General features: G+C 35.0%; 2 protein-coding genes across 18 annotated transcripts in view; one reads left to right on the forward strand and one right to left on the reverse strand.

Moving 5' to 3' along the window:
- Positions 1-27,708, reverse strand: part of SUPT3H (SPT3 homolog, SAGA and STAGA complex component) — a 253,337-nt gene that overhangs the window by 200,441 nt on the left and 25,188 nt on the right. For 3 of the 15 annotated variants that reach the window (XM_086875618.1, XM_086875614.1, XM_086875619.1), the window contains exon 3: positions 8,765-8,844. The exons of 9 other annotated variants lie outside the window; for them this stretch is intronic. The gene's annotated coding sequence lies outside the window, so the exon portion shown is untranslated. Of the gene's footprint in view, positions 1-7,389; positions 7,530-8,764; positions 8,845-27,708 lie in introns of all 15 variants that reach the window. 3 more of the 15 variants (XM_086875613.1, XM_086875615.1, XM_086875616.1) reach the window with 2 other exon arrangements.
- RUNX2 (RUNX family transcription factor 2) overlaps positions 13,175-27,708 on the forward strand; it is a 216,193-nt gene continuing 201,659 nt past the window's right edge. For 2 of the 3 annotated variants that reach the window (XM_086875603.1, XM_086875604.1), the window contains exon 1: positions 13,209-13,281. In XM_086875603.1, coding sequence (XP_086731729.1) covers positions 13,224-13,281 — 58 coding nt within the window. In that variant the 5' untranslated portion in view covers positions 13,209-13,223. Of the gene's footprint in view, positions 13,282-27,708 lie in introns of all 3 variants that reach the window. The other variant, XM_086875606.1, reaches the window with a different exon arrangement.

Genomic DNA, 27,708 nt, shown 5'->3' on the forward strand with positions numbered 1-27,708 from the left:
TTCTCATCTTTTATTTGGCAGGTGTCTTAAAAAAAATAATCTCTTCTTTATATCCCACTACATATTACAAAAGCTACTGAGGCTTCTAAAAAGCCACTGAGCAATTTATCAGAACATTAAAACTACCAAATTCCCTGACAGTTTGCAATTCTTAGCAGTAAGATAGAACCTGAAAATAAGTCAGTTTGCAGTTTGACAAGGATGTTCAACAGTAATTAAAAACATTTTTTTGTTGAAACCATGTCCTGTATTGACATTTAATTGATAATGACTGATTTAGACATTTACTCATTCTTCCAAGAAACCTTATTTTTAGTCAATAGCTGTGGTCATTAATAAGTCCTTACTTTGTGGTAGATGAGGAACAAGCAGTAATAAACCACACTGAATGCTGTTTGAATAAATTAAGTGGCAATACTTGAAAATAATAAACATTTCTTCCCTTTGCACTTTTTTTAATTTGAAGTACACAGAAAGTAGCCACATATCATGGATGGAGGACACCGAAAAAAGGGGTGATCAACTCTCACATGAAGACTGAATTTTGTGTTCAGTCATGAATGCTTTAAATTGAAGTTACATAAACAGAAAACTAATGCCACTGGCAAACAGCCCTGGTCTGTAATGTTCTATTTGGGATTCGCTGGTTAAAGCAGAGGAGACGCTGAGCTCTGACAAAGAACGATATGGGAGATGACATCAACTTCTTTCAGCAAATGAGCTCAGCGTGCCAGCAAGCTGACAAATTAGCTTCTAAAAACCACTAACAGTAGCTTACAAAGTCACAGCTGTTATCCTGTTTTGAACAACAAAATGTTGATATCGGATGAAATGTCTAGTTTTACCCAAGATTTGTAAGTGCCCCGATTTATTTTTTTAAACAAAGAAATGAGTTATACTGAGAGAGGCACGAGGGGCAAGCAGTGACTGCACCCTGATGACTCCATGGTGATGGTTAATCCACAAGATTAAGTAGAACACTTGCTTATGTTCTGCACCCTTCTTAAATTTGAAAAATCCCCCAGATACACAGGCTCAGTAGCAACATAAATCCAGAAATACGACAGTACCACAGCCACTACCAATTTCTTCAGCTAACTCAAGAATTTCCCAGGATATTAAGTCTGATAGTGGAAAGAAGTGCAGCAGAAAACCTGGCATCAGAAAATTTGCAGGAGATTCCATTAAGGGGCTGAAAGAAATTGAAAGATGCTAATATGAAAATAAATGTTCCTCAATGCTGACTGTGGACAAAATTTTAAAAAATCATAGTATTACTTTGCTTTTCAACCGTTTGAGTAGTGTAAATTTTCATTTTCATGGCAAAGTATCTGGCAGCCTTCTCTATTCTTCAGAGGTACAGGGAACTAAAAATTCTCTCAAATACAGCAGAGGCAAACTCAGTTCATCTTGGTACTCCTGTGACCCTCATCACTGGTATCTGAACAGACCTCAAAAATACATTTGCTGATGTTTAAGAAAAAAAACAAAACTTTTTCACAGATGACCAGATGAAAGACACAACAATTTAACTAAAGGCCTCAAGGTTCAAACAGGAGTCTAATCTCATCCTTCAAGCACCAGATTACAGCTTTTATCACTAAAGCAGTCTGGTTTTTTACAGCTCTTACTTTCATAAAATTGTAATAACTTTAGCATAATCATTCCTGATTTATAGTAAATGAAGGGAATAATCAAGCCAGGACAGATGTGTGCCAAGTTCAAGTGACTACCTACCCAAAGCCAACAAAAAACACCAGAGCTTGGATTGAAATTTTTATAAATTCAGACAACTAATAAAGTCCTTCATTTATTAATGCTACATAAGGCCTGTTTCTATCAACACAGTTTTTTTTAGTTGCTGTTTTTTTTATCTTCACCTAAAATGGAGATGAATTGTAACAAAGACTTAAGTAAGCTTGTGGGCACATGAAAAGCTGAACAAAACCATGTATTTTAAACAGGAACTTACCCAACAACTACATGGTCAATGTGTCGGGCATTAAGGCCACATAAAGACTCTGGTATTTAGGTGCTGGAGACTTGTAGCCTCAATCAACCATTTCCAGAATTGTGATGAAATCTGGTCTCCACTGGAATCTATAAAAGGTTGCACAGGCTCTTGATCATAATACTGACATACTGAGTTCCAAATATCTGATTTTATATTTGGAGAACACAAGTAGTGAAGCTCATCTGTGTACAAGAAATCAGAAACATCACAGTAGACCAGAACACCCCATTCAGCTGTGCCCCTTTTCAGAGATGATCAATAACTATCCTGGATTTTAGCAGTCCACACATTCATCACTGAAAAAATGAACTGGTTAAATGGACAAAGATGTAGAGATAAAGCAAAGCATTTTCCCAGTAAGTACCCCCTAGCTGTGTGCTGTAGAATAACTGAGACGTTTGGGGTGATATTTGTCTTTTACTTTGTTAATTTTATTCTCTGCATAGCCCCAAACAAGCTATATATCTGACAGACAGCAAGATATTTCTCCCAAGTATCCTGTGAAGAGAAGAACATAATTAACATTTGTTAAGTATTCTTGTAGTGTGACATGTGCCAGCAGAGCACATGAAAGTTAGTAATTCTTCATACTAGAGTTTGAATACTGTGCAGGAAAGATGGCAAACAGCCATGGAATGAGCAATCAGTAACGAGAAAATCTCTGAGTAACCAACTCTGAAGTGAGCAGCAATACTTCCATGCAAAGAGTCGGCAGCTCTAGAGATGACAAAAAAAATGCAACCAATTAACACCATTATAATGTACCAAATACAGCTGGGCTGTAAGGAGGGTCACTGGAAACCTTAATTCTAGATTTTTTCGTGCTAATTTCTTCAACTTATTATTTGTCTAGAGTTTAGCTCAGCTTACTGTTTTAGCAGAGGAAGACAAATACAAGGAAAAACAGGTAAAGAAAAGAAAAGAAAACAAGGAAAACTCCCAAACCCACCCTATCAGCAAGGAATAGTTCTATTTGCAAGTTCTTCAGAATTTTCCTCTAAACAATTAGGCAATCTTGCAGAAAATCTTTATTATTCTCACTGTATATCTGTCACAGTGTCCAATCCAGGAATAGTTACTGATAAAAGCAGAGCAGAAAAGCATTCAAAAAATAACTGTTCTGTAAAATTCATGAATTCTAAAAAACTGGGCATAATAATGTCTGGCTCTTTAAGTTTACTTCAGTTATTCAAAAGGAAAAATAAAGCTTGAATTACTGTAGCTTCTATACACAGATAAAACAGATATTTTCTACCCACATCAGAAAATGAGAAGATTGAATTGCATTCAGTTATGAATTGGATTTGTTCCTCAATTAAAAGAGAAGAAAAATAAATCATGCTGAAGCTAAATGACAAACCAAAGGCTATTCCATTGTAATTTTGTCCAAAAGACAACTAAATTTGTTATTTCTTCAGCTCTTTGATCATTATGTTTAGCTTGTAAAGATGCCACTTACTACTGCAAATACTCCATTTCTGAACAGACTGGTATAATTTTTCCCAAAACTGAAATATAAACATTCAGATGCAATGCTGCTTCAAACCCACACTGGGCAAAACTGGACTTAAAAAGTGGAAAAACATTTAGATGTTCATTAAAAAAAATAAAATTAAAAAAATGAAAAAGTAACTTAAAACACTTTGAATAAAGGAAAATTAGTAATTTTACCAAATGAGCAGGATAACGACAAAATAAATTGAATATTTTGTGTTATTCCCAAAACCCAATTGCCAAAGTTTGTTTTTAAAATAAGGTATATTCTACTACATAGAGATAGAGGCATAAACTAAATGTTTTACATTTTACACTTTTCAGAGATTACAGTTATTTCTCAGGGCCCCAACCCCAAAGCCCATGTCATGGGAATGAACTCTGGCTCACAAAAAGCCACATTTCCTTCAGCATTGGTTTTGGCAAAGCAGCAACTGCCCAGCTTGAGCGCTTGAGCTTAAAAAACAGTCTGGTAGCACCAAGCCATACATCCCCATGGGTTCCCAAAATACACAAGGAGCTGCTCCAGCATCACAATTACAGACTATGGTATCCAGAGGAGACGAGTGTCACAGAGGACAAAACTCTTACAGCCAACCTCGTCTATTGGATTTTAGTACAAAATAAGTGTTATAGGAAATAATCTAGAATACAGATCCCATACGCTTAAAATAAAGATTTATTTAAAATGCCATGCCCAAATTACTCCATGCAAATATTAACCAATAAACATGATGTCTGATATGCAGGTACACGAAAGTGAGATTGCTTCGTTTCTTGAACTACTTCAGAAAGATTCAAGACATAACCTTGATTCCAAAGTCTTTTCAGGCCTGGAACAACTGAAACACGACTCCAAAAGCAGAATGATTGCCGAAGAGAATTTAGAAAATACAAGCAAACACTACATATTTTTTCAGGCTGGATCAGCTTGTGACTACACAGCAGAATTTTCCAACATCACTGGGTTTTAGTGCTCCTGTTCCAACATACTCCTATTCCACTGAGTAATGGAGTTTGGCCATTCAGCTCCAAAAAATTTAGGTACTAACTGCCCATTCATATAGCTACTTCCTGTTCTCAAATAGGCAATACCCAACAGTCCATCTGCATCATTTTGTGCCAACACAGAATTTCATCCTATTTAGCACCTCTGACCCCTCAAACTAAATACAGCCAAGCAGCAGACCCTCAACCTGTGTTCTGAAATGGAAATGCAACAATTTACTTTCATTATGGGCTGTGTCTCTAAATTAAAAGAACCCTGTTTACCCAACTATCAATACTCCACAGTACTGATTCCTTTGATTGCTTACTAGACACTTCCCTCCTGGAGCCAACAAATATAGACAGAGATTGATCTTCTTAATACAAATTATTATTTATTCATCTAAAGAGAAAAGAAATAAATGGGTAAAGTGATAAAATATCTAAGTATTCACCAGCAACACATATACTGTCCTATCCACACAATATCTCTTCAAAGCTTGCATTATTTATGTTACAAGCTACAGGTCTGGCAATCAAACCAGAGGGTCTCTTTACAAACAGCCCAGCTTTATCATTTTTGAGCTTGGAAGGTCAGAGAAGGAAGAGGTATGAGTAGAAGGAATGATTGTAATTAATTTTTATTTTTCTTCTCCGTTACCACCCTTAAATTATTAAGCAGTCTGTTACTCAGAGCATGACAAAAAATTAAAAAGAACCTGACACCTGCTTATCTGGCCAACATTGAACAGACTGTCTAAAAATGCTGCCAGCTTTCTTGTCCTGGAGTGAAAAATCAACCAACTCCCCAGGACACAACACATCAGGCAGTGGAAATTTCGTACAAACATCTCCCATACGCTTCCCAACATCCCTCAGGTTCTAGTAGTCTTCAGGCTCACTTCCACAGGTCATTTTAAGGCTATTCAGACACAGCCCAATTCCCTCCAAAGGAGCTCAACACCACACCAAGCACAGCCGGGCACTTCTGAACTGGCTAATTCAGAACAAACTGGGGTTCACATGGCCTTGGAGAACAGAGGGCAATTTTCTCCTATGTTTGCTGTCCCCAGGAAAAGAGCTGCATCTTCTGGTTCTTCATCCTGTTCCATGTCTTCATTTCTCCTCACCTCTAGTATCCCTTCACAACAAAAGGGAGCCAACTATTAAAGCTGATTAAAAACCAAGGTTTTCTTTTTAACTCTCCTCCTTCCAAGTTTATTCTTTCCATTCTCTTCTCAACCTCTTTTCAACTCTGTTTTCTCATGAATGATCTTCAGATGTCTCCTCCAACAGAAAACCACAATATATTTTTATAATTACAAGGGAAAGCTTAGACTGTTGACAAGCTGTGAAAAAGTAGCAAATCCAGGTATTAAATACCTCAAAAAAAAAAAAAAGGAAAACACATGAAGAGAAATGGGAGACAGGACGGAAGGATCTGATTTTGCTTTTTCATTTTTTTCCTAAAAAATATTGTGTATAAGACTGAGGATCTCAAACTTAAGCATCATAAACAGCAGAAAAATATCTCCCTGGTCTCCCCGTGCAATCACTGCATAAAAAAGTCTTTTGGGGTTGGTTTGTTTTATTTTTTCCAAAATATAGAGAAGAAACCATGATGATCAGCCATGATGCACAAGTTCAAGCAGAAAGCAAGACCAGCCAAGTGCATACAAATAACTAATACTCTTCATAGTAGAATGTGTGGAGAAAGTTAATAATAAAATTACAACTAACTGCTCACCCTTCCCCATGAAGTTCTTCACTTATTTTTTACTGCTGTTCATTATAATGGGGGTTTTCCCCTCCCTCTTTTTCATACTTTTCTTAAATGGCTGGCTGCATATACTTAATTGTATATTCCTCAGGGCAGGGACTATTTCCTTAATTGTCTGTAAAGTCCAGTGCCATAAACAACGGTTCTATGAAATGTTAAGTAATAAAAAATTAGTAATGTTTTGCTGAGAAATAGTCATGCATTTATTATGCAAGATAATCTGGAAAATACAGAACTAGGGAAAAAAACATGTTCTGAATCCATAACTTTTAAGCATCACTACCCAATGAATGGTTTATGATATTCCTTTTCAGTATTATATTTTATTTCTCTTGGGGTATTTAAAAAACATCTGCTCTGAAAGTTAGCAAATGGGTATTGTTTACTCAGAAATTCTACAGGGTGCAACCCCCTTCTACACTGTCAGTTAAACACACAATATTTTAAATACATGTTATGGAGCCAACTGTTGAAGCAGGCACTTAGAATGCAAATAATATTCCACATAAAAATATACATGAAAAATACTGTTCAGGAGTTATATATAAAATACAGATTCCAAATTCAGTATTTAATAAGTACGTAATTTGAAAAAAGAAATATTTTTTATTACTTACTGAACTAATTTAATGTCCTAAATCTACACTGCTGCAGACTTATACAAGCACAGAAGCTACTAAAATTGGTACAACTTTAAAACCAGAAGCAAATTTTTACTGCTGAACTATGCCCCTGAAAATGGGGTTGAATATAAAAACAATGACACCAAATCTGAAGAGCATAAATACTTTGCCTTAATATCTTTTAAAATCTGTTCTCTAATCTTGACTGAGGCTTGAAAGTAGCAAGTCTGTATTTTCCCAATGTGAATGTTGTGAACACAGATCTAAATCTGCAATTGCCATTACTAAAATAAATGAAAAATCTATAAGCAGCAGTGAAACTGGCATGCAAATAAAAGAACTGTCAAGACATATACTGCCTAAAAATAAGCTTACAATAACTATTTTAAAGACTGTGTGTGGTCTTACCCATATATTTTGGCAAGATGCACTTTCTCCAACCACAGCTAGATTCATCCAAAAGCAGTGGCACTGGAGAGTCTCTGTCTCACCTGTCAAACTTGAAGAACGTTGTTCAGCAGACCACCATGAGTCCATGGATAGGATCCACAGCACTACAGCAGCTGTTCTTGATAAGTGTTCTCTAACTAGAGAGGCAAGCGCTTCAAAAATGTTCTGTAAGAGGATCACCCTTAACATACATGCATTTAAAAACAAACAGAAACAAGAATATATCCAGAACAAGATTTTCAAGACATTTGTGACACAGCATCAGTGACCTCATATGTAGCTCTCTTTGATACTTGGAAATACTTGCAAAAGATCTGAATCTATTAAACGTACCTTAGAATTCAACCTAATTATTTACCTCTCACAAATTACTACACTGTTCAAATTGCAGGCAATCAAATAAAACAACTGGAATTCCTAAATCTCCAGGGTTGAAGAAGGTGAACTTTCCTCTTTCCCACCCATATGACATGGAAAATATTTTTACACTAGCCTACAAAGAGATTAGAAGTGGGAAGTAGAGGTAAAAGGCTGCTTGGCTACAGTAAAGGTAAGATTCACTGAAAATAGGATGAAGCACAAAAATTTGTCAGTTTTAAAATGACCTAAGAGGATATTCTGCCAACCAGAAAAACCTAAGAAGAGAACTTATCTGAATTCTGTCTGTATAAAATGACTTTGACAGTTATTAAAAAGCACATAATCACTAATTTCCAGAAAAATATGAATATTTTCTAAAAATAGGTCACTGCTTTTAACTGCTGAGATCTGCTCTGCTTTAACTACTAGTAGCATTGTATCCTAGAAGCAGGAAAGGCTCTAGAGAGATTATTTTCACTTTTCCCTAGATATATTTAGTGTACTAACTAGCATAGTTAGGATATTATTTTTCTTTGGTTTTGTCAGTAGCATGTTTGAAATAAATTTTATTAAGTGGTAGTGTATGTAACATTGCATTGTGGGTAGCAGTTTCCTGCCTTAACCTAGCCACATCCTCAGCTGTTATATGAGACAAGTTTCCCATATTTTCTGCAAGTTGACTTTAAAAAAAAAAAAAAGGAAAAAAATACAGACAGGAGAAAATAACTAGGAGGTTAGGATGATCTTAAGCACCATATATTGACTGTTTAGAATGGATGTATCTAATCAAAAGGACTTTTTTCTCAGTTCATACACAGTCTACAAGATACAGGAACACAAGGAGAGTTAAGCTTGTAAAAAAAAAAGTCTGAGCAGGAAGAATCAAGATGAGACACATTGGACCATTAAGATGCAGACCCTTATTCAAAGCCTGATCAGGGGTTAGAGTATTTCACTGGAGAATAACTTGGCTACGCTATGAAGAAGTGAGAGAAGTGGCAACTCAAAGTGAATGAAAACAATTTTTGACTACTTGCTATTCCATTATGTACTCACTGGTTATGAGATGATCATCTTTTTAATTTAAAAAACAGTTCAGTTTAAGGTTTAATGTGATCTTCAGTAGCCTGACTGCACTGTAAAAAAAAACAGACAACACTTGTTTATCACAAAAAGGTAACAGTACTTTTTCCCCCCTCTACATTAGTGGCTTCAGGCACCATCCACTTCAAACCATATCTTGCCTAGAAAAAGGTTCTGAGGCAGAGACAGGCAGCAGTAAACACTCAGATGCTCACTGCTACTCTTGCAATAAATACCATTTTAAAATGAAGGAATGCTGAAATAACCTTGCTGTTGCTATTTTTTTAATCTACAGGCAGTTCTAGTCTTTGCTTTAAAAGGTTAGCATAAAATAGTATCAACATACTCTACTGTTGCAGAGATGATGGAAATAAGAAGTCTACAAAACACCCAGGTCTAACAAAAGAAATCTCCCAAAACGTGCAAGTATTTGAAAACATACCATATTTTAAATGTACTGGCTGTGAACCTACAGAAACCACAGTTTTCTTCTTCTAAAAATTATAATTACTCCTCAGTTTGAAAAACAGAGCCAAGGGAAGAGGTTTTACTTACAGAGAAAAACCCGCTCTTGTGGAAACAGACACATTAACAACACCTACAGTGAATACCTGCATCTGAGGAAACTGCACCAGAACTTTCTGAATTGTAAAAATCAGTATCTTGTTATTGTATATATCGTAAAACTTGTAAGTAAATACAATCTAGCAAGTTTGTCATCACACTGCTCTAAGCAGAGTATTTATATCATTCCAGTTGTAGCATAGAAGCAAACATTAAAGTACAAATAAACTTTCAGCAGGGTATCACACTGTTTATACACTGAATGAACTTTTGAGTGACATAAGGCAAAATGTTTGGAAATAAAGAATAGTTTAAAAGTTCCAAAACATGTTTCAAGAACAGTGAAAGATGTAATTATCTTTTAGTGTTGCATTACAATTGACTTTTAGATTTCATTTGTCATCAAAGATCAAGCTCATAGTTTACCAGAGAAATTCCTTAGCATAATACTTCCTTTGTAAGGGTAATTGGGACTCAAAGCATCCCCTGTGGAACTTAGAAGTGAACTTCCATTATTGTAGATGTACCTTTTAAACAAGAGCCTGCCAAGCATTAGTCTACAATCAAGACACTGGTTTACACAGTGGATTTTCAGGACTCTTGCATCTGCATCATCAGAAATGCAAACTATACCAAAATAAGCCACCAGTATCACAGGTATTTGGTCTCAAAGCTTGGCTTTATAAGGTTTCTGTACCAAAAAAATCTGTGTTTTTAACAGTGACAGTTTTTACAAACTACATCTCAATTACTCAATTACAGTATATGGTTTTCTGTGTTTAATGGCTTCTATTTTACTAGATAAAAATTTATTTATAGTATTCTTTATTTGAATGGGTGAAAAAATAAAAAAAATAAAAAATAAAATCTTAAAGGTATCAGATCAAAGCACAGCAACAAAGTTAAAGAATAACTCTGCATACACAAGTGAAAGCAGGAAAAAATTATTCTGGAGAAAGCCTGAGAACAGCATTTCAATGCAATAAATTTTTATACTCAGACTTCTGTAGGAAGCTCAATATTATAATATTAAATATAGGACTAAAAATAAAGTGCAGAGTTTTGAAAATCAAACAACTTTTCTCATATGAATAGAAGTAAGTATTTAAGGTCAAGACAACAGTTACCTTTTTTAAAATATTGTGATTACCTGCCATCTAATAGAAGCTGATAAACATCTTGAATGTGTAACTGCAGTTGAAATCTCTGATCTTACAATTTAAGAATTCCCCAAATTAAAGGCAGGAACCTCCAAAAGCTTTTGCTGAATCACAAATTGATTAAAACTTCAATGCATACAAATATAATCTGTATATGCAAAGATTAGTACTCTTTCCACTATTTTTATACCCTCAAGATTTTTTCATTTATGCACTTTAACCATACAGAGAAAATATAAATAAAAGCAATCCATGAACAGGAGAATTAAATATCACCCTTACTTTTAAGTGGAATTTTTTGTAGAATTTTTCATTTTATGGTAGAATTCTCCAAGTTTGGCAATATGTAATAACTCCCGAAGTATTGAACGAAGAACCATGCAATTTACCTTACAATAATTTTTGTGAAAGAAGCTTTTATAAAGAAGGGTTTATGGCTTCTTTTATAATTATATAACAAAAATCAAAATGGTCTATTTTGTATTGAAAAATCCTCTCTCATTTGTCCCATCCCCACAAAACAGAGAACCTGCTCTCCACTCACACTTCCAGTTACTCATATCACACCATTCCTGGCCAATTTCTAACTGAGAAAGCTCAGGACAAAGAGGACAACAAAAAAGGAGGGATGGCAGCATCAGAGATGTATTTTATTTTACAAATAAAAGCCGAATGATATCCAGAAAATGTTTTACACGGTTCTTCTGTTCCCCCCAAAAAATGACAAAAAAAATAAAAAAAAAGAAAAGAAAAACATTTAAATTCATTCAGCTAAAACTCAAAACTACAGTGCATTTGTGGTACAATCAGGATAATATGAAAAGTTCTAGATATAATGTCCAAAGAGGCAAAAAATGAGATACTTTCTCAAAGATGTTTCCAATTTTGTTCTGAATCTGAGTGAGCAAATCAAGACTACTAATACACACTGTCTGTGCACATTATTCCTTACTACACACAGCATTTTGCAATTTATTTCAAAGCCTCTATTATAAACAAAAAAATACTGCTTTTGTTAACCCACTCTGTACCGGTACAGTCAGGGCTTATGTTACACAATCAAAGTCAAAGTTACAATATGTTAAGTATATAATAAAATATCACACACACATGCACACAGATGATATTAAGTATTTGAATCTTACATATGCATCAAATTTATGTTTCATTTTAAAACTAAGTGTTAACATTAACTGGTGAATTAAGTTATTTATAGTCTTCCCAAAAGTTTAAGACTTTTCTATTTCCCTTAAACACCAGAACTATAATAAGGAATTAATGTAAGCACAACCAAAACCTCCAAACCCTCCCAGCTCACTCTGTTACACAACATCCACATTAAATCCTCCCAATGCCGGTGTTCCAAAGCATCACTCCCAGACTGCAGCACACAACCAGTTATGATATCCAAATGACATATTTTGCCCCAAATATAAAAGAAACATAATTACCCTTAATTTGCATCACATAAAACTGCCAAGTAGTTTTGAAAGCATGTAAAGCAAGGCAGACATGATTTAAGATTTGCAAAGGAATCCCCAGACTAACACTTCTGTGACAGCCAATTACAGTGAAAAATACAACCCCAACAAGCAGCCTGCTACTAGACCTTAGGAAAGGTAAAGTTTCTTACAATGAGTTACAGATTCACAAGTATAAGACGACAAGGAGAAAAAGTAAAACAGAAGGAATCCAGCCACCCAGCAAATATGAAGCAGACCCAAGATCGTGATACAATCCAAAGATGTAAATTATTGTAAATCATCACTGTTGTTCAGAATTTCACACAGCCACTTGTGCCAATTTTGCTCACTTTTCCACAGACACAATAATAAAGGAGGGAGAGGGAATGGGAGGAGAAAAAAAATAAGAAAAAAAAAAAAAAGGAGGGGGAAGAAGAGTAGGGGGAACCTGAACTGAGTACAAATAAAGTTCTGCTGTCCATATGCTTTAACTGTACAGAAGTTTGGGCTCTTACAGCATTTTGTACTCTCTCCAAAGCCTCATGAGTCACAAAAATCAAAAAGCTAAGTCCTTCTAAATGCCAGGAAGGGCCTTACATGGGCCTTTTGTCAAAATACAAAAAAAAAATTTAAAAAATTAAAAAGGGAAAAAAAAAAAAAAAAGAAAAAAAAAGAGAAAAAAAAAAAAAAAAAGAGAGAGAGAGAAAGAAAAAGCCACAGTGTAGGCAGTCCTACTTGGAGTCCTCTGATGTCACAGCCACATGACTCGCTCGCTCCAGTAACAGTGCTTGCAAAAAAAAGGAGTTTTAAAGCTTTTGCTTTTTTGGATTGTGTGAATGCTTCATTCGCCTCACAAACAACCACAGAACCACAAGTGCGGTGCAAACTTTCTCCAGGAGGACAGAAAGGAGTCTCTGGTTTTTAAATGGTTAATCTCCGCAGGTCACTACCAGCCACTGAGACCAACAGAGTCAGTAAGTGCTCTCTAACCACAGTCTATGCAGTAATAGTAGGTCCTTCAAATATTTGCTCATTCTCTTTTTTTTTTGTTTTGTTGCCTGCCTTTTCACATGTTACCAGCACTACACAATTTTTTGACAGAGAAAAAACCAACTGTAGAGTCTATGCAATCCAGGGACACAGTAAAACTAAAACAAGGTTTGGCTATGGTTTGTGTTTTCAGTTTGAGGATCCAAGAAGTATTTACACCAGAAGGTGAAAGCTCTGCGTGAACGGAGAGGGACTATGGCATCAAACAGCCTGTTCAGTTCAGTGACACCATGTCAGCAAAACTTCTTTTGGGGTAAGTGCTGCAATATTTGAGCTTCGTTTTTCGCTGTCAAGAATTTTCTTACTTTGAACAATACTGGTTGTAGTTATCTAAGCAAAAAAATGCCAAATGGGATGTTAGAATGTTAAAATAGTACACCTGGTTGTTTGGGGTTTTTTTGTGGGGGTAAGAAACTGTAAATAACTTCTGCAGATTTAAGAACAAATTTATTAGCCGGCAAGCTGAGCAAAGGGAAGTTGGTGGCTTAGTCCTTAATGTTTGACAGCAGGTGTGCTCAGCTGTCACCGCGGTCAAGGTGTAGCTGCATGAATTTGTAAGAGCCTGGTGGGATCTAGCAAAATATTTAATATTATCTTAGGGCAAAAGATAAAGTAATTAGTGAGTTAATCAACAGAAGCTCAGAAAATCTCATTAAGAAATCTTGTAACACTTTTAGATATAATCAGCATGACTGGTTAACAAAAGATACTGTAAAAGACTTAAATCACAGAGTTCAGACTGCTTGCTCTCTAAACCTGATGAAAATGAGTACTGTGTAGCACACTGCAGCCTATCCTACCCAAAATTGCCCTATCATTGTTCCAGGCATCTTACTTTTACTCATCTACCTCAGCTGAAGTTATCACTGTAAATCTGCAGTTTTCTAGTCCTCAGTTGCCCCCATTTCATAGCAAAGCTTGTTTGATAATATATTCAATTGTAAAAGTAAATTCTACTCATTACACTTATTATGAACAAGGCAAAACATTCATGCATGAAAATATTAAGCTATGAAATAAAAAATACATGATCTAACACGCTGCTGAATTTTAAATTTAATTGAAAGTGGGATGTAAGAAACTCTGTAGAAGAGCACTGCCAAATATTTACTTCAATATTCTGAACTGTAAACACAGATTCCTTTAAGAAATCATATATGTATATACAGTAGTAATTATTTATAAGCAATGTACATATAAATGCTCATAAAACTCATAAATACATTATAAAACTGCACCTCTATCTTTGCTTACTCTGAAAAGCTTCGTCCTCTCAGAGACTTAAAATCCGTAAAGACTATCTCACTCACAAATACTAAACAGAATCAAATAAGACCTTAAGTGATTTATCTGCAAGTAAAATGAAGTTATATTTTAAAATGTACTGGAAAATGTTTTATTCTCATCCCACTGATGAACTGCAGGAAGTATAGTCACAAAATTTTTTCAAAGCATCTTTTACTGAGGCAGTTCAGACAGATGAACTGAAAATTCTGAAAGCTTTAAGAAAAGAATTATGAAAACTTACAAGATTTTCTTAATGGTGTCCATCATGTTGAAATTATGTTGGGAACATAGCTAAACCCATTTCTTTCCCTCCCTTGCCCCCTTTCTATGAAAAACAATAATGCTAGAACCATTTCCAGTACATACATCCCCATTATTGTAGTGACCTGATGACTGGGGTGCCTTTTACCCCTCCTACTTCACACACTTTGACTGGTTCCCAGTTAAACACATGAAGAAGCTCTGAGACCAGGTATAGGAACAGAGATGAAGAAATTGCTTCTTCAAGGCAAGGAGGGTGACCAATTTAATATAGAACCTATAGATACCAGATAAGATAACATGACCTGTGGCTGGTCGTGCAGCTGTAATACCCTGAACATTGAGCCAAAATGCAAACACAGACCCAGCAAAGCAGCTTTTCTACCCAAACTGGTGTCTGAGCAAAGCACAGCAGAAGTGTAGCCAGACCACATTATCCCAGTGTTTACAACAGGAAATACAGTTTACATGTATAGGGACTTTCTTTTGCTTTTACTTCCAAAAGAGATTAGAAGAAATTTAGTTGGCTAAAATTGTCAAAACACCAAGTCTGACTGCTTAATTCACCTACTTCTGATAATTCCTAAAGCCAGTGGGAAGTACTGTGATACTGTGTTTAATACTTTTCCTGAACTTCACTAAATAGGGTTGGATACCTGAATTTCACTTTGGACACAAACAATAGATGCAAGGGACTACAAAATCTCATCAGCTCTGTCAATGTCTAAGCAATGTGTTCTGAGCTAAAACCAAATTTTGGAAAACCCACTTTTATAAAAAGGAGGCAGAATTTACTGTTAAAAAAAGCCATAATACCCAAACTGCTTGTGAATTTGCCGTTCAATGATGCAGCAGCATCCCAGAACGCACGATCTGCTCTTCTGTTCCCATCTCTACCTTATTCCTTTCAGGACTGTTGAGTCTAATTGTTTCTCTTCAAGACTGAACTGATGAAACATAATGACAAGTCGTAACAGGGAAGGAAAACAGAGCTATGTTTAACCCGCATGGTTGCTAATCTGTGCCATTAACCATATTGCTGAAAGTTTTTATTCCACTCATTTTTTTCTATGTATTTTTGACTTCATATGAAAGGGAAAAAACAAAAAGTAGCAAAGCAGAAGGATCCTTTCCTAGTTCATTCAAACATATACATTCTTCTCCAATTTAATATGTTTTAATTAACTACATTCTGGGTTTCACATCCAGATTATCTCTACCTTGTGCCAGTTATTCACAGGTCTTGACTACATCAAGCCTGTGTAAACCTTCTCAGGCTTTTAAATCTAACTGGATGCATTTCAACCAGCAAAGGCTATTACATTTACATCCATAGCATTTGAAGAGGAAAAAAAAGGTTCAAAATAAACATTATGCAAAAAAACAAAATAAAAAAAATCAAACAGCATATTTGGTATGAAATTTGGAAAACAGCATTTACTCAAAGTATTTTAGAGACTGAAAACCTTAAATGCCTCCAACAACATTACAATTTCAAAACAGGAAAAGGCATCTTGAACTATATTCTGTGCATCTTCAGAGGAGAATTTCAATGAAAGAAGGAAATAGGATCCCAGTTTAGCTGATAATTCAGTCAATTACTTTGCAAGCAGTTTCTGGATGCTGATCCAAATAGAGATATAGTAAATCTAAAGTCTTCAAGTTAATGACAAAAAAAAAATTACTCCGCTAATATTAAAATACTTCTCAGTATCTTCTTCATCAAAAAATTCTAAACCTTCTGTAAATTTCAATTATCAACTGCATTACTATCTGATAGGGAATTTTGTAGGGTTTCTTTATTTTAATTAGGAAACCGATAAGAGAGAAACAGATCTTTTTTGATTATCTGTGCATAGAAAGACAAGTTTTCCATATGTTCCAGCTCTGTTTAACATATTCCTACAACTGTGAATGCTAAGCAAAATCTCAGGAATCACTGCTCTTTGCATGAAATATAATTTAAAATACCTTGATTTTAAAACAATAATAATAATACTGAAAACTATGTGGGAATGAATATTCTCACATGCATTAAGAAAGCTGCAGCTTCGCACTGAGGCTGCCGGTGTATAAAAGCCCCAAGCCCTGCAGGATTGCACTTCACCACTTACAAGGTCTGTAGGCAGCAAAATGCACTGATCTGTTTAATTAGCTGTCTCGAATGAACTAATAGCCAACATTGTTTAAATCAACTACACCGATTGAGTAAAATCAAAATGTTCGAGTTTGTTAGGAGAATTATCCAAGTATCTGATGGTTAAACAAATTGGAGAGAAGAGAAGAGAAAAAAATCCTATCTCATTAGGGGCACTAAGATTTTATCAAACTTACAGGATTAATCTCTATTGAATAGGACCATTCACAAATCAAAACTCACTCCACTTCAATACTTTCATGCAGTGCTAATCAATTACAACCTTTTCTAGTTATTCAAAATCCATGTGCTTTTAATTTTATTCACTGGTGGTCTAAAATATAATATTCAGTCCAAGCTAAGTCATTCTGTATTGCAACTTTGCTATTTTTCAATAAATATTCATCTAGAGGTTTTCTTAGAGAGAACTGCTCATATGAAGACTGTGGTAATATTTTTATACTGTACCTCCTTGTTGAAGCAAAAGGTTAGGGGTTACCTAAATACCTCAACTGTATATACAAAAAAAGGAAAAGGTAAGTATTCACATGAAAAATCCAAAGGGACTATATTATTTATTTTTGCATTTCCTATGATTAATGATGCACCAGTGCATACTTGAAAACTGAAGTCAAAATAGGGTAACACCTCAAATTCCTTTACAAACTGTACAAATATCAAACTTCCATGCTGTATTAACTACTCTACCAGAAATATTTAAAGGTTCTGCCACCCCACATTAAGAGTATAACAATAATACTAAAATTCCTCTCAAGCTGTGTGATTTCTTGGTCATGGTCAGACTAATATGAATCTTAAAATTGCAACTTATACCTTTATTTTCCCAATTGCTTTCAGAATAGAGTAGTACTTATTTAATGAGTAACAAGAAGCTAAGAGCAGCCATAAGTAAATAATAAATATCTAATACTCCATCCACTTGAGTAAAAAGGGAAAAATAAAGAAGCTAACAATTCTGGCATGAGATTCTAACTAGGCAGTGCAGACAGTTCAAGGGAGACAGATAATAGCTGTGTTTACAGACTATCACACCTTCTTGCAGCCACCATCAACGAGCAACATTAATAACAAGAAATACTTTCTAAAACTCAAACTTAATGCAAAAAGCTGAAGGTATGAGCAGAATCTGGCATTATTTTATGCTCGAGTCCAGCACACTTCTGTGGAAATTGAAGCAAAGAGTGAAGGGAGGAATTATCCTGTGCTTGCCAAGCTGCAAAGGTGCTGAGCACCAGCATTTCTCCTGCTTGAAAACAACAGGAGCCAAGGGCAGATGTCAGTGCTCGGCACCTCCTGAAAATCCAACCATCTGCATGTTTCCCTCTATGTACCCAATAAAAATCAACATTGTGTGTTGTAGGTGAAGGAGTTGGTTCTGAAAACTCATTAAATACACTCCATTAATAAGAATTACAATAAATTGCCATGTTTAATATGCCCTAGAGTATATAATATTTTAATTAAGGCAGCCTCAAGATAAATAGTGAGTTTAAGTTGGTAAAACCTTAGGCATTTTAGGGTCTTAACTTCAGCACTGGGAGAATCCAAGTTTCATACAAGCAGTTAAAAAATTGCAACAAGAAAACATGAAAATGTTATTTTCAAGAAAAAAATTAATTTTCCTAAATGGTATAAATTCAATACTTCTGATAAGCGTACTCAGAAATAAATTAATAGACCGTCTTCCATTTCAATGACATTTTCCTTGAAATTTTGCCAGACTTAGGAATTAACCACAGATTTTCATCCAGAGACAAAAGTCACCCACAAAATGCAGAAAACATCTACCTCCTCTACCACAGAACCCCCACAAGTATCTACTCTTATCAACAAAATTCATTTGTGCTCATAATGCATACAATAGCTTTCATTTCTATTAGATATCTTCATTCCAAACTGCCTCCTAAAGTCTTACGGGAAACAGGCTAAGCAGGTCTATCTTATGCTCTCAGGTGTTTTTGTTTTTAAGTTAATAAAGCCTAAATCTAAGAGCATGTTTCCTTACATAAACATGCTCTCTTTCTACAAATAAATATAAGACCCGCCACTTAACATACGGAAAAGCACAACCTAAAGAGAAAATTTTAAAGATGAGCACAAGGACAAAATAAACTCAGGTTACTGCATCGTAAAATAGTTTAACACTTCCAATTTAAAAAAAAAAATAAATCCATTATTCATGTGTTTCCTGTATATATTTTTTATTCTACTTGTTACCATACTGTGTACTGTTCTAGCCTTCTTCGTGTAGCTTTAAGTTTCCTATTTCATGTAGGAACTTGCCACAGGAGGGAAAACTCCATAGGTTTTCTCCTGACTCTCTTGAACTGCTGAAGTAATTTCAATTAGAACAATCAAATTATTTTGCACAACCTATTCCTTATTAAATTATTTTATTTTAAAAAATTAATTTTGGAATAGCAAAAGATTAAAGGAAAAAAGGCTACATTCTCCTTCAAGGACACAGGGTACTTTAAAAAGTATTCTTGTATAATATCCACTGTATTAATATTAGATTTCCTTAATATTTTTTCATCTCAAATAAAACTACCTTTGTTTTTACAGCAAAGGGTAGAAACAGTTTCTTCTGCTGTCTCTTAAAAATGCCATATTCATTAAGGTCAGGCAGTTCTGGAATTAACAATAGTTTTAAAATGTTATAGCTAAACCCTATGGCAAGATCTTTTGGCAGGAATTCATTCAAGTATGATACTGTATTTCTGATAGACAGCTTATTTTACATATTATATTTCCCAAGAATTGCTAACATTTCACAATGATTTGAAATTTATTATCATTCATTTTCTTGATTAAGTAAAGTTAAAAGCTGATGACCTTACATACATTTATTTTCCCCAGAATTTATTTGAACCGTAAGTGTGCCAAACCATTGTTTACTTATCCCTCATGGTCAGATATCTTAGATCTAAATCTACTCTGTGGTTTACTGAAACAGAAAGACAGAGCCACTGCCAGTTACATAATGTAATACTGTTCAGAGGAACAGAACCCAGCCTTGATCACAAAGAAAATTAACACTAACGAGATGCATTTGCATTTGCACAGACACACATATACATCAAGCACCATATGCTGGGTGCAGTGGGTCTGCTGAACAAATCGGAGTGGGGGATGTTACAAGTCATTAGTAATTACTGAACTAAGTATTTCTCTGTCAGGCATATTCAATATATATGACCCTATACACATAAGCAAAAGAAAGGGTTGTTTATTTTGTCATTGAGGAAAAACAATATAGATAAATAATTACACCTAAGTACATTGACCACCAGATAGTGCTAATCCCTCAAAAGACCTGTAATTCATATAAATACAAATCAGAAAAGGCAGAGTTAAAAACACACAATATTTTAATGTATCCATGTGTGGTATTAGAACAGGATATTCTTTCTTTTAAGAAATGTTAATGAGCTGTGTATGTGCAAACACACACACGTACACAGTTCAAGCCTCTAATTCCTACTAACTTATGCTTCTAAAATTGTGAAATTCAAATTAAAGTTGTCAAACTAGCAATAGTATAAACTTAGAAGACTTCTCTATCGGTACAATATTTTCCACCCTAGCACTGAAGCTATAAAGGAGAATGTGCTATTGCATCCAGATTTGCCACTCTTCGTGTATCTTGCTACCATGCAGTAGAGGAACTTGCCAGGGTCCTATCTTAATATTTGTTAAAAATTATGTTTATTAATGCTATCACAGTGTTCTGCATGAATTGTAAGTGTTAGTGCTTGTAGTGAAATAACAGATGCCAGAAGTACTGGTTTTAGAATACTTGGTAAAATTTATGAGAGAGAAATGTCTGGAGTCAGTGCCTTCGTACCTTCTTGCTCCTTCCCATAGTCCCATGATGAGAGAAACTGCTTCTGTGGGCATCAGACTGGCCATTCTAAACTCACCTCAACTTTCAAAGTGAAAACACATTTTAGACAAAGTAGTCTCACTTGTAGGTCAGCTGGTGTTTTTGACACACTGCAATATATTTTCACTGAAGGGGCTCACAAAAAAAGGAAAAAAAAGCACAACCACAATGACATGGAAAGATCCCTAATACAAACACAGAGTTGTTCTGCCGAGAGCTGATAATCATCCATAATTGTATTTTTGTATTAATACAATACATTAATAATTTACTGTGAGCACAAATCTTCATGTAGAATCAGCAAGAATAATTCTACATTAATTAAACAGGATTCAATGGAAATAAAGGCATTTTAAGATAGGACTAAAAAAAAAAAATTCAAAATTCTGAGGACCGTGGTGCCAGAATTTGCTATTTTAATTTAACATGTCTCCAAATATTTGTCCTTGCAGTATTTTCTGTATAAATTCCAGGAGTAATTTTCACTCAAATGCATCATCTATTCACCTTAAAAAAAAAAATAGAATAGAAAGCTTTTAGGAATAAAAGAAGTGTCACGTTTGCTCTGCAGCACTGAAGGGACACATCTGGTCTAGCTTAGTGACTCAGTATTAACAAGAGTTTGATGAATTAATTCTACCAGCTATTGTACAATACCCGAGCACAGGAGCAGCTTTGTGACAGAGAACTTCCAAGCCTGCAGTATATTTACTTCCTAACACAATCTGCAAAACTTATTTCCTCTAAGACCATCCATATAAATTCACACTAAGAGAGTTCATCATCTGCATTTTTCCCATCAGTGGTATCAAAGTTTAACTCTGTTGTGTTTGGGTATTTGTGGAATAACCAAGCCATAACAATGAATGGTTTATTTAAAACTGACAGGACCAGAAAGCAGCAACTATTTACTCAGGCGCCGTACCTTAGTGTACACCAGTAAAAATGTTCTTTTCCCAAAAGGATTTCTGCAAAAAGGGCATTCACTTTGCTTCCTTCCCACCCCTCTTACATCCAACTCTGAACATTCAAAACTAAGTGCTATGTTTTTCTTGCTATTCAGTATATTTTTATTTCCCCCCTTTCCGATTAAACGGCATAAACAGAAGCATTAAAACAAATTCAGAAGTTACACTCTTTATAGTGGTATTTTATTACAGAAATCAATTTTCAGAAAAAGTGCAGTCATTCCGGAATAAAAAAATAACGTCTAAGTAACAAAAAAAAATTAATTTAGCATCAAATGGGAAGAAAGTTATCTTTCACAGTGCAAATCATTTTCATATTGGAGCTAGAACAGTTTCATTATAGTGCACCACTTTGTATTGCATATGCAAATGCTAGAATAACTTTTAATTTTAGAGCGTTTCAGGAATAGGACCTAAAATCATGCTCTGTTATTCTAGAAGGCAATTAACTCAGTCATGACCTTGTAATAATTTGGAGTTCTATGCTCATTAAAGTAAAATTTTAATATTACCTTTAAAAGCAGAAGCAAAATCTTAATTACAGCTGAGCTACCTAAGTGTGCATTAATGCATCTTAAAATAAATGAAGAATGAAGACTTGAGCTTGCCCAGATAAAAAGATAAATTATAATAATACTCATTAGGTACAAAACAAAGCCTTGAAAAAAGTTAATTTTATTACTTTGAATTATAATATTAATTTACCAACTAATTTCAAGGCACATGTGTAGTGCACATGTGTAAAACCTACTTGAGGGAACCAGCTCACATAGACACACACACAAGCTGGAATGTTCCAATTCCGATCAAAGATGTGTGTAGCCGGATGTGTGGTTAATTCACTGATCAAATTTTCACAACTGAAAAACATCTTGAGACAAAGTCCCAGTTACCAGTAGTGTGGGCTCTGTGCTTTATCACCAGAACTACTCTTCACCATTTCACATTTTATGATATAATTCAAAAATAATATGATCTCTCTCACACTTAAAAAAAAAATATTAAAAAGGAAGAAAGAAAGATAAAAAGGCACTGGGTTTTAGCTCCAGCATTCTTAAAGGGCACAGTGAGACTCAGAGAAATAAATTTAAAATACCCATAAGAATCTGAACTTTAATCTTTGTGAGATGTTCTTACAGTAAGCTTGTGCTCCATAAAACCTATATAAAAATGTCAGGAGCATAGATGCATAGCACATGCACTCACAGTAAGACACAAATCTGCCCTGCACAATAATATACAGTAGCTCTTCAATGTGCCTGAAAGATTTTAAAATTCACTGAATCTATAAAAACAGTCTACTGTCAGACTTCAGCTCTGTCTACTAAATCAACCAGATATATGGAATAAACACTATTTAAGAGCTACTAAATTTTTATCAGCTTTGTATAAAGTTAGACAAATTTGAAGTAACAGTTGTTTGAAGTCCTCTACCATTACATTTCATAATCTTACTTGCTTACTTAACTGGCTAGATACAGTAAATACACATCATATTATGGCTATTCCCCTTCAGTAGATATGCATAAAAGAAGAATAATCTAAACAAACTAATAAAGATACTTAAATGGGCAGCAATTTTACTAGTCTTAATACTGATTTAAAATATGTCTTTTTCTCTTCTTTACATACCTGGTTGTTACCAATTACTGATGTGTCTTCACCCCTTCTTGTTGCAAAACTTCCTCTAAAACTTACAGCACACACAGCACAACATTTGAGACCTCTATACATAAAAATGCTCTTTTTTTTCAGTAGCAAAGAAAATCTGAAGTTTTTTTAGGCTGACGATATCTTCACATAGAAACACAGAACGACTGCAGACAGTAAGAAGCCTTTAGTAAGCCTTTTTGCTGCACCATAATAATCTGATCCAGAAATTCAAGGGTACCTTAAACAACGGGCTACCTGTTCTAGCCATGCTTAGGAATGTGGCCAAATCATTTTTATTGATTTAACCTTTATAGGAATGCTACATATCCTCAGAGCAAAACATTTCTAATGCATTTATAATATGATATACCTCTGAGAAGCTATGAAAAAAAAATCTTGTGACATAGGCTAGCCCCCTCCACTATTCTGTTTTTCCCAATTTAGTAATCAATACACATTCAAGTGTTATAATATTTTCTGAGTTTACATATGTCTGTATTCATAGGATGAAGCCAGAAACTAACACAGACGACAAGACTAATATCTGACCTGCCTTTGTTTAAGGAATAAGAACTGGTGAACTGATAGCCAAGACTCTAAATACTCCTTTCATTCTAGAGTTACACATCAATCATGTTACCTGCAAACATATCAAGTTAAAACTTTCAGAATTTACAGTCCTTTTAGAATAAACTGAGCAGCATGTTAGTTATGTTCAGAGAGCTTACAGAAGGTGGTTTGTGTATCTCACCAGATTTCTTAAAGAAGTATTTCTCAAATTCCCTCTTCATCAGAAATCTATTTCATATACATTTCAAACCAGTATTCCTCGATGCCAGATCCATATTCTATTATTTTGAAGCTCAGGTTGGAAAAAATAGAGTATTTTACTATTTGCTGGTTTTGGAATGTTACAAACCACACTTTAGTATTACGAAGAGTCACTTGTTTTTCAGAAAGTAAACTGTTCCGAGCTGCTCATTATGGTAAACTTTAGTGTAATGCAAAAGTGAACAGAGTGACTGAAGAGTCAATCAAACAACAGCAAATACATGTGTGTTAAAAAACACATTTATTACGCTTCTTATAAAGAAAATTATGTGAGAGGTGTTTGGTTTAAAAAAAAAAAAATAAAAAAAAAAAATACCAAAAACTCAAGCAGAAACAAACAGAAACTCCTAGCATGAAATTCTAGTATGTTATTCTTCACAACAGCAAGAACCCCAGCCAGGCACAGTTTCCACAGGCAATATGCTTTAACAGAAATCACCAAGTTTAGGAAGGTTTAGTGCTACATTTTTTATGGAAACAGTAATGTTTAAACATCACTGATATTCTCTCTCATCTACAAAGAAATATAAATCAATCCTACAAAGAAAGAAAAAAACAATTCCTTTGTGAGATTAGTGCCTATCTACACATTTAAAGTGGACAAGTTAGTATAGCAAAGCTGTGAACTGTAATTAATGCATGGTATAGGGGAAAAACATGTATCTGCCAATTCTCACAGATTGGTTTTGTCTTTCTTTAGGAAGAGTTTGTCTTTAGATTATTACATCACTAATTTGATTGCAAAGTTTTACATCACTCTTTGTTTTTTCATCCACTTTTTCTAAGAAATACTCTAAAGATGAATCCGTATCCAAAATGCAAACAACCACACAAAATATTCCCTGGCATGAGCCTTACACTTCCTTAACCAGATGAAATGAAGCCTTTAATGCGAGGTGCAGGAGTGATTTCTCCAAGGGCAGAGTAGTTCTACCTTTATTCATGGTGCACAGATAAGTGCCTGCATTCATGCAAACGCAGTTTGTTTTGTATTACCACAGCCTGAGAGCACCAAGCAGTTACCACACATAGACCAGGGACACTATCCATAAATAAGTAACTCCGGACCAGATCCCAATGCATGTCCAATCACACTTACTTGATTTCAGCTTTATTACATGTAGAATAATACTTCATGAAGCAAGAGGAAAACACAAAAATTTACAGATTGTAGAATAATAAATAAAAAAATTAAAATTAAGAAGTGTTGGATGATGCATATCTTTGCAACTAACAGTCTAGTGCCCAGAGCTGTATTCCTCTTTCACTGGCATCTTACAGAACTGTTGTCACTTGCTTTTACAGTGCACCTTAAAGAAGGACCCAGGTAATGCTGAAAAGCAGCAGAATATTAGAAATACAGATTTTTACAGACAGTGATGATAGAAGGCGGCCTTAGCTAAATGCAGTTACACCAATACAACTACTTAGAGTAGCACACCTCTTTTTATAACATAATAGATACATTTGTATAAGAGGGTTTATTAGAAGATTTATTCTGACAAACAACATCTTTTGATGCTACAGAAAAGCTGCTCTGTGCTAGCATGTGAGAAAGGTCAGATGGTGGAAAACTTACTTCATGCTCTTAACCTGTAAACTCTTTCCTTTCCCGACTACTAACAAATGTCCTAGCAGGGGTGATCCACAGCTTTTCCAAGAACTCACATAGGGAACCTTTTGCTCTGTTCCAATGGAACAGAACTTGTGCACGTTCACCTCAGGAGCGCTGCCCTCCGTGGCAGCTCTCTGAGTAACTCTGTCTACACAGGTCTGCCACAGAAAAATTGCCTCCAGATTTTCACTTCATTACAGATTTATATATACACAAGCATATATCCACACACATTTGTAAAATGCAGCAAACGACTGCTCTGGTCTGCATGCTATTAGAGAGGCAACTGTGGTACTTCAGGAACCTCTAACTTGATTTCAGTGTTTGGAATAAGGGAAAACAAAGTCAGGAGACAGCAGCCTCTGGGAACATATTTTGCAAGACTCTTTTATAAGGGACTCCAGCAGGAAAATTGTACACATAGGAAAAGCTAGTTTAGACTGGGATTACACATCAAAGAGAGGAGCACCAGAAAATGCTTGTCCTTGATAACATGTACAGAAGCTCAGGGTGGCAGGAGCACGAAGGCTCAGTCAATGCACACATTTTAGCAATGTGATTCACGTAACAGTGAATTACATGTTAGCAGTGTAATTCACATAACACAGCTTGTTTTCATGGCAGTTCTAATGATTCTTTCACATTTCCCTGTAAAATTTTTGGATTACAAATTTTCACATATTTTGTACTGGTAAAAATGGTAAAAATTGTGGAGAATCTGGGAATTTGGGAAAATTCTGGCCATTTCACAGCCAAATATTTGACTAGTTGTGCTGGTTTTGACCATTACACTGGCAAACTTGTCTTTTAGCACTCTGCCATTCATCTCTCATACTTCTCATCTTCTTAGCCTCAGGTCTTGAAAATAAGGAGCATAGGTCTGGTCCCATTTTCAAATTCTAGTTCTTTGCCAATGGTCTTCTCTTTCAAGAGTGCTTCTCAGCATCATCACACTTGTCTACTCTCCCACTATCTCTTCTATTTTCTGACAGAACAGGGCATATCTCACAGAAGAAGCTTATTCCAAACTCACTTGAAGCTATTATGATGATCATAAATCTGATTCTTCTACATTCAAAAATCATCAAAAAGAATATGAGCACCTCACTAAAAATTTTGCAACTCCTATTTTCACATGCAATGGTTATACAGTATGCCTTTTAAAGGTCCTGATCCTACATCGATTCCAGAGACACCTGAAAATTTTAGACACCTTAAGAACAAATCCTGAATCCCTCACTTCTTTTACAGGAATTCTGAAGATTATGGTTTTGTCATACATTTGTTCAGTGCCTACCACAAAATACTGATCCATAGGTGTGACCTTTATAAAACACACAGATCAGTCACAATAGCAGAATATTTATAAACAGCATCATCAGTTCAGCCTTGCTGAGTACGTGTTTGTTCTAACCCAAAGTAAGGTTGCCACCAAGGTTAATTTATTTTGATGTATAATTAAGAAGACTGTTCTAAAAAAGATAAATATTAAGAAGTCATACTTATGACTCACAACATCAGGACTTGGTAATTTTGGTTCTTGCTGAGAATATGCTTAGCAAATACTGTCAGCAAAACACTCCAATTTTCTTTGTGTAAGCGTATTTTAAATCTGAAGAAAGCAATGTTAACAATTGTGCCATCACCAAATATGGCTGTTCCCTATTTTGGGTTGGAACCTAAAGGTATTTCAACTAGAAAACTGGTTTTGTGTGCAACTAAAAATTTTTTAAAATTGAAAGCATTTAAAAAAACTCACTAACTGCCTTGGCTATAGCAATAGCACTATACAGGATTCAGAATGAAAAGAACTGATTACTGTGCTCTTTCTCAGACAACTTCTGAAAAGCAGAGCTTACATGGTATGCACAGTATTGCCCTGAATCTGATCCTCATACACCAACATTCTTCACTGAAACCACTGTCAGACCTGAGACTCTGAACAGGCTGAAATAGTCAACCCATGAAGATGCACTGTAGCAAGGAGAAAAGACAACCAAAATTGATTAGTTAAGAACAAA

Source organism: Cyanistes caeruleus, chromosome 2 (genome assembly GCF_971803275.1).
Source record: "Cyanistes caeruleus chromosome 2, bCyaCae1.hap1.1, whole genome shotgun sequence".
NCBI classification, from domain to species: Eukaryota; Metazoa; Chordata; class Aves; order Passeriformes; family Paridae; genus Cyanistes; species Cyanistes caeruleus.